This window comes from Meriones unguiculatus, chromosome 6 (assembly GCF_030254825.1).
Source record: "Meriones unguiculatus strain TT.TT164.6M chromosome 6, Bangor_MerUng_6.1, whole genome shotgun sequence".
Lineage (NCBI taxonomy): Eukaryota > Metazoa > Chordata > Mammalia > Rodentia > Muridae > Meriones > Meriones unguiculatus.
Genome location: NC_083354.1, coordinates 34,760,928 through 34,773,093, shown reverse-complemented (window position 1 = coordinate 34,773,093; position 12,166 = coordinate 34,760,928). Strand labels below are relative to the sequence as shown.

The following is a 12,166-nucleotide window of genomic DNA, read 5'->3' as shown; positions in this document are numbered from 1 at the left end:
CACTCACCTCTGCACTGGTCTGCGGCTGTCTTCTTCAGGTGGCCCACCACTTTATCTTCAGACACAGACATCTACTGAAACTGTTCGTGGAGTCCTTGAGGAATGATGCACACTTTTATTCCTCTATGGCACTGTGCATTTCATACAGGAGAGTTTTAATTTCCCTTGTTGCATTTTGAGTCATATTTCCCAATCTCACCTATACAGATACTGACTCAGCAGGGAAGTATCCAGGACTCTGATATTCCAAAGTCCCAGAGGCTCTTCTATGTTCAGGAACAATGTTGAATAACAGTAATTGTTTTCAATACAATAAGACAGCTGGATTTTTTGTCTTTTAAGAATTCTCAAACTTTATTATATTGCTATATTTTTAATATTTCCTTATAGTTTAAAATAGTTCCAGCCAACTACAAAAAACACTTGATACATGTGTTACATTTGAGTTCTCTCTGAGACTTATAGCAGAATAGGCAGCCATTTTAATATTCACATTTGAAGAAGGGCCTAAATACTGATTGTACAGCATCTTTTTATGAAATAAATTTCATAAAGAATTTTAAAGCCAAAGCAAACAAAAAAGTCTACAAATACAAATATCAGGAATTTTTAAACCCTAACTCAAATGCCACTTGATAAGCTCACAAAGTCATGCACACTCACAAAGTATAAATTTATAACAAATATTAATTTTGTATGCCTATCTCACTAAATATTTTTAATTGTTTGACACAGAAAATATAAAGAGTGCTAGTATTTTTAAATTAACTTTTGTAAATACTTGAGTAACACCCTAAATTTCAGATATAAGAGCAGCTATCTTTTTTAAATTGTTAGTTATGTTCTCAATACATTCTCCAGCTTTTAGTACTGTGCCATCAGGCAGAATACAGTCCTCTTCATGGTAGCTCTGAAATGGACTGCCTGTGGAGGCTCCCAGGCTGCACTGGGACAACTGCAAAAAGAGCCATACAGTTGATCACAATTACAGAAGGTCCTCGGCACCGTTCCTCACAATTACAGAATACTGCTTGGTTCCTGAGGAGGTTAGCATGCCTCCAGCGCAGCAATGAATACAGTGTTCTGTGCAGGTGGTCAGGTGATAAGCTCTTGTGTAATATGACATCTATTAAACATATCTGCATAAGGCTAAGTTCTTCCTTAGGTTCTGCCTCTTTTCTCCAATGTAATTTACTTATATTTTTAAGTTTTTACCTTGGGACAGTGTGATCTTCATCTGACTTTTCTATATTGGTTTGTTTTTAAAAAACATTATATGGATTACATATTAAAATAATTTCAGTCATGTATTCTGCGGCCATTCTTTCATAAGCATTTACATTATCCACAAAAACGTCCTTGCTGTGGCTTAGATGGGAAGGACAGTAGTAACACACTGTTCACACACACACACACACACACACACACACACACACACACTAACATAACTTCAGTTTCAAGTTCACTATAGGTAGACCAGCCTCTCGTGCAGTTAAAAGACAAGAATATGCTTGTAGTTCACAATATAATATGTACCTTTTAATCAAAATACTTATGCAGCAAAACTCCTTATTTGCATTTGGATTATCCATTCCAAAATGAGGTGGATTTATAAAAATCTGATTAACGTCTCCATTGTTGCCAAGTCAAACAAGGACTGTAAAGAGTGCTCATATTGGCTAAAGAAGAGCATACTCGGGAGGGTAGAGGACTCACGCAAAAAAATCTTTGTGCTAATCTGCCAGAGCACAAAGGAGAGAGATTTTGATTGTGTGAGGGTGTGTGCTCTTTCCATCTTCCTCACTGGCACAAGTGCTTAGGAATCACCAGAAATCTGATGGGCAGCAGTGAAGAAAACAGCAAGTTTACATCTCTGAAAGGGGCTCACATAGCATCTGATCAGAATCTATACAGTCCAGATTTGGAATTATGTGCTGACTCTCCTCAGTATATTTATCATATCAGAGAGCACCTTCTAAAAAAAGTAAAAACAAAACAAAACAAAAACGAACTACACAAAGCATACCTCTGGTTTTAAGTGGAAGCTACATTAATTCTTTCAGAAACAATGAAAAAAGGAGGAATAAATGAAAACAAACCCCTCCTCAGATGTAGCCCATGGCAGCTCAGTCTCCAAGTGGGTTCCCTAGTAAGGGGACGAGGAACTGTCTCTGACATGAACTCAGTGGCTGGCTTTTTGATCACCTCCCCCTGAGGGGGGAGCAGCCTTCCACAGAGGAAGACAATACAGCCAGTCCTGATGAGACCTGATAGGCTAGGGTCAGATGGAAGGGGAGAAGGATTTCCCCTATCAGTGGACTGGGGAGGGGCATGGGAGGAGAAGGAGGAGGGAGGGTGGAGTAGAGAGGGAATGAGGGAGGGGGCTACAGATGAGATACAAAGTGAATAAACTGTAATTAATATAAAAAATTAAAATTAAAAAAGAAAAGAAAAAGAAAATAAGCCCAGGGGTATGTGATTATTTCCTTACTTTTAAGGTGGAAATTGTTACAACTTTAATGGTTGGTTTCATGGCTGCACTCTTCATTAACAGTGAGCTAGGCCCTAAGCACCCTGAGCCAGTGAGGGGCTACTTGTGAGCAGCCTGTAGGAGGCACTCACCTGGCAACACATTAAAATATATAACTTTCACAGTCCCTAAATGCCTTTTGAAAGCACAGAACAACACGAAAATCTAAGACAAAAAGAAGGCCTATCTGGGGCTATATTAAAACTGTGTATGTTATCATAAGAAATAAAAATCAAAAGTGATTTCTATTCCATCAAGTTACTAGTTCTAATGACAAAATGGAAGCCAATTCTATGCTTACAAAAACTCCAGAATGTCACTATAAAACCCAGCCAGGCTGTGTTTTTGAAAAGACAAATTTCTAGGGCTGAAAAAAAGAACAGGAAAACAAAACACAAAACAAAATGAAATTTAAAAAAAAAAACACAAAATGTATTGCATAAAACCATGCAGTGTTCAACTAAGCACACAACTGCTAGAAAGAAATACTTTGTATATTAATTATACATATTTAAGACCCATGTCAGCCATCTATACATCTTGTTCAAAAAATACAGCCTATATGTGGAAGAAGTCATCTTTAGCAAAGGAGCCGTTGTGGAGAAATGGCATTTATAAGCGAATTCATAACCCTGCAGATCCGGGTGGAGCTGTGCTGCGGCCATGACCAAGAGAGCTTCCTGTGTTTTCCAACTCAGCAGGGACTGACATTCATTTCCTCTAACACATTAATCTCTGGGATGATAAATTCTGTATGCTCCCCTTAATCTTAAATCTTAATCTTATGCTTAAAATCTTAATCTTATGCCCCCTTAAACTCAGTAAGAAAGTGTTAAAGATTCATCTTTGGCTGGGCATGGTGCTGAACATCCAGCTCCAGCCCTGGCACTTATACCTGAGGCAGGTGGATTGTTTGAGCCCAGACTCCACTATGCACAGAACCTTCACCACCAAGGGAAACCCTATCTCTGTGACAGACAGAAGAAAAAGATGGGAGATCCACTCTTCATACGTGCTAAGGATCTAAGTGAAAGTGGCAGTCTGACAACATGTATAAACTATCTGCCCATTTCTTTTTTTTTTTATTTCTTTTTAAGATTTATTTATTTTATGTATATGAGTGTTCTATCTGCATTTACACCTGCCAGAAGAGGGAATCAGTTCACATTATAGATGGTTGTGAGCCACCATGTGGTTGCTGGAAATTGAACTCATGACCTTTGGAAGAGCAGACAGTGCTCTTAACCACTGAGCCATCTCCCCAGCCCCTATCTGCCCATTTCTATATCCAACTATTACTGAGGAGAGACTGGCAGGACGTAGCAGCCCTAAGCGAGAATGTGGGAAACAAGACCAAGTCATTGTTCCATTGTCACCTCTGACATATATCCCAGTTTGTCTTATCTAATTCATTTTTTTTCAAGATTTATTTGTCATTTGAACCATATTCTGCCTGCATGTATGCCTGCGCACCAGGAGAGTGCACCAGATCTCACTATGAGCCACCACGTAGTTGCTTGGAACTGACCTGACCCTTTGGGAGAACAGCCAAAGTGTTCCTAACCTCTGAGCCATTTTTCCACCCCTCTTATCTAATTCTTAAAACAGTTCTCTAAAGCAACTGCCAAGTGGCACAAGTCTTCAGTAGCAACTTCTCTAAAGTAACTGCCAAGTGGCACAAGTCCTCAGTAGAAGAACTGTTATTTACTTTGTTTGTATTAATAATAAATAATAATAAAGCAATAAAAGTTCAAATGATTACATTGGGGATTCAGTCTGGGTGTGCTCTCTGGACTCTGGGCACACTATGTATCTGAATGAATTAGTGAAACCTTATGTAACCTCTTGCTGCCATTTGTTTCCTAACTACCTAGGGAACAACTCTACCGCAGGGTACAGTGTCTGGTGTGCCCCGAGGCTGATTTCTATTGCACTGATTGACCCTGTGCTGCCTTTCATAAGTGGCCTGAGCTTTCTCCCACAAACTCTCACTTCATTTATGCAGATACTGGATAATAAGAACATGACTGTCTGAATATAACATAGTTAAAGACAGGAGGAAATCGGAGCTAACCCTAGACGTGGTGATAAAACACATGCTGGGATGAACTCTGCTCTGTTGACACTGTTTGCCTTACAGTAGCCAAGACGTGCACATGTCTCTGCACAGATGGGGCAGGGAAGGTTCCCACCAAGCTGCTTTCCTTCTCCAGGGACCTGCTGCTAAGGATCGAAAGCCTGGGTGGGAGTAGCCTCTTGCTGTTAATCCTAAAGTGTTAACCTCACTGAATTAAGAAATCTCCATAGAATTAGTGATATTTAGAAAACGGGCATGCCAGTTTAGGGTTTTCTAGAGGCAGTTAAGATCATGAGGACTGAGAGCTAACCAACAGATGAGTTCACTGACAGAGTCAACATACAGCTGAGCTAATCAAGTCATAATCCAAAGTTATGGATTACTAGGAGATAGTGACAGGCTGGGGGTGGGGCCTAGCTGCAGGATGTAGGTCACAGGGAGCTTGTCCATAGGTTCTATCTTGCCTGGCCTCTTCCTGTATTCTCTTTCCTCTGTTCCTGTCTCACCAGGATATGGCGTGCTCTGCACCATGGCCTCCCTGCTGTGATGAGCTGACATCTCTTTTAATCATTTCTATTAGGTGTTTTGTCACAATGGCCAAAACAAGATCTCTCTTCCTCAGCTACAGGAAGTCTCTCCATCTTCCTTCTCCCAACCCCAAAGATCTAAAATTAAAAGACTACCTTTGCTTAAAACACATTTCTCCCAGGAATAAATGCATTCAGATTTCTCGAGAGCTCCTTGCTTATTAACATTGTGGCAATCAACGGCTCAAATTTCAGATGTGGAGAAAAGGACTTTGTCTCCGCTCAGTTACCTTGGCCGAATAGCAACTCTCCACACTAACCTGTTCTCCCCTCCTCCTCGGCTCTTGCTGGGGTTCTTGTACGTCCTGCAGCATCTTCTCCAGTTCTTTCAGTAAACCTTCTGTCTCAGAGACAACTAAATAAAATCATGAATATAGCAAAAGCTGCATCTTTATTCCATCTAATTCAAAATTTTAACCACCCAGAAAGAATTCCTCTAAGTACTACAGGATTAAAAATAAAAAATAAACTTTAATATTTAAAAAAATTATCTTTAGTTAGCATAAAATATAAAAGATTTCCTTATAGCTTTTCCTTATATACTTAGCTTTTATTATCACATAATTTTTATAGAGAATCTCTACTTGTTGCAAAATTCTTTTATGAATTTTCAGGTGAAGTTTTTATAATTTTTGAAAGGAATAGCTAATTTTCTTGATATGTACATAGGATAAAATATCTTTGGACTATAAAAAGCTCATTAGAAGTCATTTTTTTCTTAATTGGGGCCCCAGGGCACCAAACTCCGTTATGTTTATAAAGTAAACATCACAACCAAGGAGCTATGGACAGCGGACAGTGGAGGAGGTCAGTGGCCTCTGGTAGGTCCACTGTGCTCCTGTAAGTGGCCCCACACCCAGGAGCATTTGAACTGGACTGCTGGATTATTTTTAAAGACACAAAATTAGGGAAGTTGGGAGTAGATTTGGGAGGAGTTAGGGGAGTGTGTGGGTGAAGATGATTGAAACACTTTGTGGCAATGTATGACATTAAAAACTGCAGCTAAAAAGGAAAAGCCACAAAACTAAGTGGCTGGCCCAAATGTAGACTAATCCTTTCTTTTACTTCTTTTTTTTCCATTTTCACATATGGGACCCTGGGTGGGAGGGTGCCTCTGCAGGTGTACATGCACCCCTGTGAGTGCTGATGGAGGCCGGAGGTTGGTATCAGGGATCATCTCCCATTGCTCTATTACCTTATTATTGAGAAAGGGTCCTTCAAGTACAACCCGGAGCTCCCTGATATGGCTAGTCTTACCAGCCAGCTTGGGGTCCAGTGAGATTTGTTATGTGTAGCAGAAATTTTGCTTTCTCAAAAAAACTCAGTTATGTTATGTAAATATGTCGTTGTTCTACTCCCAAGTGTGGAAAACGGGACTGCCTTAGTTTATCCACAGCTGACAATTGCCTCATGCAGGGCATGGTCCTTGCCAGCACCAGGTAGTGGAATTCTGAGGACTCTGAGAGGGTATAAATACAAGAACCCAGTGAGAAAAGGAAGGTTTCAAGGAAACAGAATAGAGAGAAGGCTGCTTGTTCATCCTGATTCGTTAGGATGAGGGTTAGGGTTTGCTGTTGCTGAACTGCTAGATATTGGTATTTTCCCAAAGAACCCAACCACCCTAACTAGCCAGAATTAAGTCTAAAAAGGTCTACCTCCCTTCCCTTGTAACCTTCTTTCTCTCCTACCTAGAGTTGGGGGGTTGGAAAGGAGGTAGAGGCTTTAGGAACCCCAAATAAAGGAGAATTTAAAAACAGCACCTACAATTATGGTTTCTGGAGATCCTGACTTTGGTCCTCACACTTGCATGGCTAGCAATTTAACTACTGAGGCATTTCCAAATACCCATAATTTCATTCATTCCTAATCTAAATGGTAACATGTTAACTGCCCAGCATGATTTAAAAAAAGAAAACACCATGCTGATAAATACCTTTTTTGCATTTCTATGAAATAAGTAGAAAAGGTGTTTACTACTTTACTGAATATGTTAAAATAAAATTACTCCACCACCACCTAAGAAAGACAGCCTACAATAATGATAGAGCTGAATTCTGATTAACAATATGTTTGAATCCTCCACCTAAACAAAACAGCATTTTTACTTGACACAAAGTTTTGCTGAAGCAAAACCAAAGAAACCAGCACACATGGAGCTTGTTGTATGGCACCAGAGGCAGAGAGGACATCTGCAGCCTGTCCAAACAAAGATAGCACAACCTGGAGACAATGCCATGCCCTCACCTTCACTCTGACCCCTGCACTCTGACACACCACTTCTATTCTCTGCCGTTTTGGCAGGTCACAAAAGTCACACCACTCAGCACAGCTGGACATTCAAGGAACATCCAATTGTAGTTGATTTTAAAACTTATTTATTTATGTGTGTGTGAGCAGAAGTGTCACAGCATGTGTGTAGAGGTCAGAGGACAGCTTTATGAGTTGCTTCTCTCCTTCCATCTTGTTGAAGCAGGGTCTCCATTGTTGTTTCCGCACACAGCACACTATAGGCCATTTCATTCTCCTGTGTCTCCTCCCACCTCAGCAGGAGTGCTGTGATTACTGGTGTGTGCCCCTCATGCTGCTATTACTTGGGTTCTGGGAACTCAGCTCATGGTATCAGGCTTGAGCCGCAGGTGCTTCTTAAACACGGAGCCATCTCCACTGCTCCAATTTTGATAGATTTCTTTTTAGTAACGTAACCTGTTAATTCACAGGCAACTATCTGTGCTTATCCTCGGGCTGACTCTCTAGTTCTCTTCACAATATTTTTTCCTACTTTGCATTCTGAGTCTATGGAAACTGACATTGAAATTTAATGTCCTGTTGAAAAGATGGATTTTAAGCTCTGCTGTAAAGGGAAATGGCAAACAAACATCTCTATGTTCTAATGCTAGGCTAAAGTACAACCCGGTTATGATGAGGTATATCATTGCCAAATTCACTGTTGTCTCTGTTTGCAAGCAATCTGGAAGAGTGTCTGCACTGCCTTTTGATCAAAGAGTAGACAGAGTAATAGAGGACTAAATCAACTGTCCAGGACTCTTAACAACTTGACTGATGTTGATTTCTGCTTCCAGAGCAACAGGAGGCATGCTTTTCTATAAGTATTCCTATACTGTAACTGAAATTCAAAAATAATTCTCAAGAAATGGCAGTTACTGTAATCTACAGACTCAGTTATCAGAATTGGTCAATGATATCCTCCAAAGCTGGACACAAAATGAACGCATTTGCTGACTATAGGACCACTCATCTTCTATCTGTGATGATTATCCTTAGTTTCCTGGCTTGTTTCAATTCACTGTTGAGAGTATAAAGGGAAAGGAAGGAAGGGAAAGAGGGAGGGAGAGAAAGAAAGGAAGAGAAATGGGGGAAATAGAGGGGGAAAGAAGAGAGAGAGATCCCATCCTAAAACAGTAACTCTGAGTCAGGAAAATAAGAAACTGTATCATCTGTATGCAGGACAACTGAGATCAAGAACTGGGTACAGGCCACTGTCTGGACACAGAGGTAGGGTTGACCCACCCTTACTGGAAATCACTGCAACAGTGGCCTTGTAATTTGTCCTCTGCAAGATTACTTGTCTTCTTTTTGCTCAACATCCAAAGTTCTAAAGAGAAGCCACACCAAAATGACAAAATGGGTAAAGGTTTGTTGGCTCTGAAGAAAATATAAGGGTTGTATGTCCATGATTAAGGTGTTAGCTGTTAAATAGTCTCTCTATATTTATGAAACCTAGAAGGCCTGGTCCCTTCAGATTACAGCACACTATGAAATGATCCTCCTTCTCCTTTAGTTCCAGACGTTAAACTACACAAAGCATATCCCAATTTGCCTCCAAAATAGAAGTTAGCCATCACAGACATTTTCCTGTACTTTCCCATTCACAGTACAAGTACTGCTCTGACTTGTCCTGTCGCCGTCCCCGCTGTTGGCCTTCATCCTCTCTTTTTGGCTGCCCAGTGCTGGTGCACATGAAGCTGAGGATCTTGTGGCGGGGTCTGCACAGGTCAGGGGGCATCTTTACACTCTGATCACTGACACTAGTTAGCCGATACGCAGGGAAGGGCTCCCGTTCAGCAAAGAGGATCAAAGAAAGATAGAAAACAAAAACAACAAAGGAAGAGTAAAGGGAAGTGCCAAATGAACCCATCTTAGAAGGAGAAGGGGCTAGCTTAGGAGCCTTTGGGTATGCTAGCTACCTCTCCTCTGGGAACTCCATTTTGGGATACCCAGACTTTTGCCTTTACTGGAACATATGGATTGATCACGAAAGGCAAAGGAAGAAATACCCAAGAAAAAAAAAAATTCATGAGTGTGAAAGCAATAGCAAGTCACCTTTGAACAGAGATAAGGACAACAGGATTTTGCCATGGCTTGGAAGAAAAACAGGAGGATTTTGAAAACAACTATTCCATCCTCTTCTTCCTGTTCACTTTCTTTACATGAGACTATACGTGAGTGTCTCATTTAGGCACTTGGAATACAGGCTATGCAGGGGCTTCAAGAAGGAGCACTACTCTGCTAACAGAACCTCTAGTTTGATGTGCTTTGAGCAGGACTACCACAGCTCCCCTTGCAAATAAAGCATCCACTTGCTTTCCAAAATTCATTAAGATGGAGGAAGAATCAATCAGAAGCATGAGAGAGAGCCAAACTTTCTGTTTTCATTCACATCCACTCTATTGTACCTGATACTGTGGTGGCTTGACTGAGAACGGCCCCACAGAATCATAGATTTCACTACTTGGTCCCCAGATGGTGGAACTGTTTGGGCAGGATCAGGTGTGACACTGCTGGAGGAAGTGTGTCCCTGGGCTTTGAGGTTTCAAAAGACTCCTGTGATTCTCAGTCTTTTTTCTTTGCCTCCTGGTTGTAGATCAATGCGAGCTCTCAGCTGTTTCTTTGCTCCACCAGAGGGACTCTAACCCTCTGAAGCCATAAGCCAAATTAAACATTTTGCATTGGTCATGTTGTTTTTTGACAGCAATAGAAAAATAATGAAGACAATTACCATCACCAGTGGCAATGAATTCACCTTAGGCCACAGGTTGTTGTTAGTATCATTTCCCCTTCTTCTTTGGATTTCAGCAGGTTTGGGATGGAGAGGTCTGGGTTGAAGTACAGTTGCTAGCATTTTCTTCTACAGCTGTCAGTACTTTAAGACACTAAATATATGGCAATTTCACAGGAGTTTTCATCCAGAAGACAGAAACTTAAAGAAAATTGAAAACCTCCCCTTTGATGCCAAAATGACCCATTAACCTTTTACTCATACAAAATACAATAGCTTCTTATCATTTAAAAGCAAACAGCTACACTTTCTATTCTTCTCTCATACAATACATCCTAACTGCAGCTTCTCCTCTCTCCACTCCTCCCAGTGTCCCCCATACCATCCCTCTCTTCCAGACCCATCCCCACCCCCGTCTCCCCTGAGAAAGAGCAGGCCTCCCAGAAACATCAACCAAACATGGCACAACAAGATACAATAAGACCAGGCAAAAACCTTACATCAAAGCTGAGTGAGGGAACCCAGTAGGAGAAAAGAGGGTTCCAAGGTCAGGCAAAAGAGTCAGAGACGCCCTTACCCCCACAATCAGGAGTACCACAAAAACACCAAACCAGCAACCATAACATGCAGAGGACCTAGTGTAGAACCACGTAGGCTCCGCAGCTGCTGCTTCAGTCTCTGCGAGCCCCCCCATAAGCCCTGCTTAGAACTACTCATTTTTGAAATTCTATCCAGGCAAAGAAACTAAACCCATGACAGGCTTCACATACCCACGTTCTCCTGGGATAAGGCTTCCTCAGAACAAATATCTTCAACAGAGCATTTTGAAACAGCAGTCCTGAAAAAGATTTTGACAGATTTAGTTTCAAAAGAACAACTCCACACACAGGGACATGCACAGACACGTACACACATACATACGCATGGTTACACATTTTACTGCACATATGCAAATGCGCATTTCTTGATAACTGTATGTCTCAAATCTTTGAGTGTGTTTTCTTGGTTGTTTCACGCAGCACAATCAGTGGAGAAAACAGGGAACAAATATGACCTGAGCTCTCAGTGGCTACAAAGCACTGAGAGGCTAATCCAACAAGCTCTTATATAGGCATTCTTCATGCAATTGTCTTCCAAAAATATCTATCAAGTAATTGCTGGTCTCCCTCTGGAAAGCATCTGAGGAACTGGAGCTACCAGAGAAAATGAGACATTTGGCACCACAGGTAAATAACTGACCACAGCAGACCTGTCCTGTCTGATGGCAAAGCCACGCTTCCCCATCACAGACCTGTCCTGTCTGATGGCAAAGCCACGCTTCCCCATCACAGACCTGTCCTGTCTGATGGCAAAGCCATGCTTCCCCATCACAGACCTGTCCTGTCTGATGGCAAAGCCATGCTTCCCTTCACACTGAGATTCTGACGAGAGAGAAGCTGTGCCAATGCACTGTTGCCGCCAGAAGTTCCCAAGTCAGTTCTGCAAGCCATGACTACGTGCTGCCCGGGATGTGTGAAGGGGTTACTGTGGTGTGTAACTGAGGTAAGGTGAGCAAAGTCTGTTTTTAAGAACTAGTTGTCTTGTGGTGGAGACCCTGTTGCACAGTGCTGACAAGGGAGAACCAATTCCTGAAGTTGTCCTCCGCCCTCCACACATGTAGCATGGATACACACACCCCACACAATTTATAAATACAAAACAAGCTTAAATGAAATAGATACATAAACAAGTCATCTAAAAACCGACTTTCTTCTTGAAAAGCACAGTAGCAGGAGGAGGGCTGTTGGTGTCAGCCTTTGTTTGTGAGAGGCAACCCTTGTACAGCCCAACCACATACCGAAGCACACATGCTGAGACTAGTTCAATGAGAAGCACGGAAATTATTAGCAGTGGCTTATTACTTTATTTTGAAGACTTGACCCTGGCTTGTCTTACCTATTTTAAGCTAAAAACTA

General features: G+C 41.4%; 1 protein-coding gene across 3 annotated transcripts in view; it reads right to left on the bottom strand.

The window, feature by feature from the left end:
- Positions 1-371: 371 nt before the first annotated feature.
- The window catches only part of Zcwpw2 (zinc finger CW-type and PWWP domain containing 2), a 95,267-nt gene continuing 83,472 nt past the window's right edge, over positions 372-12,166 (bottom strand). For 2 of the 3 annotated variants that reach the window (XM_060385086.1, XM_060385085.1), the window contains exons 7-9: positions 10,982-11,049; positions 5,455-5,549; positions 372-955 (exon numbers count right to left, since the gene is read on the bottom strand). In XM_060385086.1, coding sequence (XP_060241069.1) covers positions 794-955; positions 5,455-5,549; positions 10,982-11,049 — 325 coding nt within the window. In that variant the 3' untranslated portion in view covers positions 372-793. The other variant, XM_060385087.1, reaches the window with a different exon arrangement.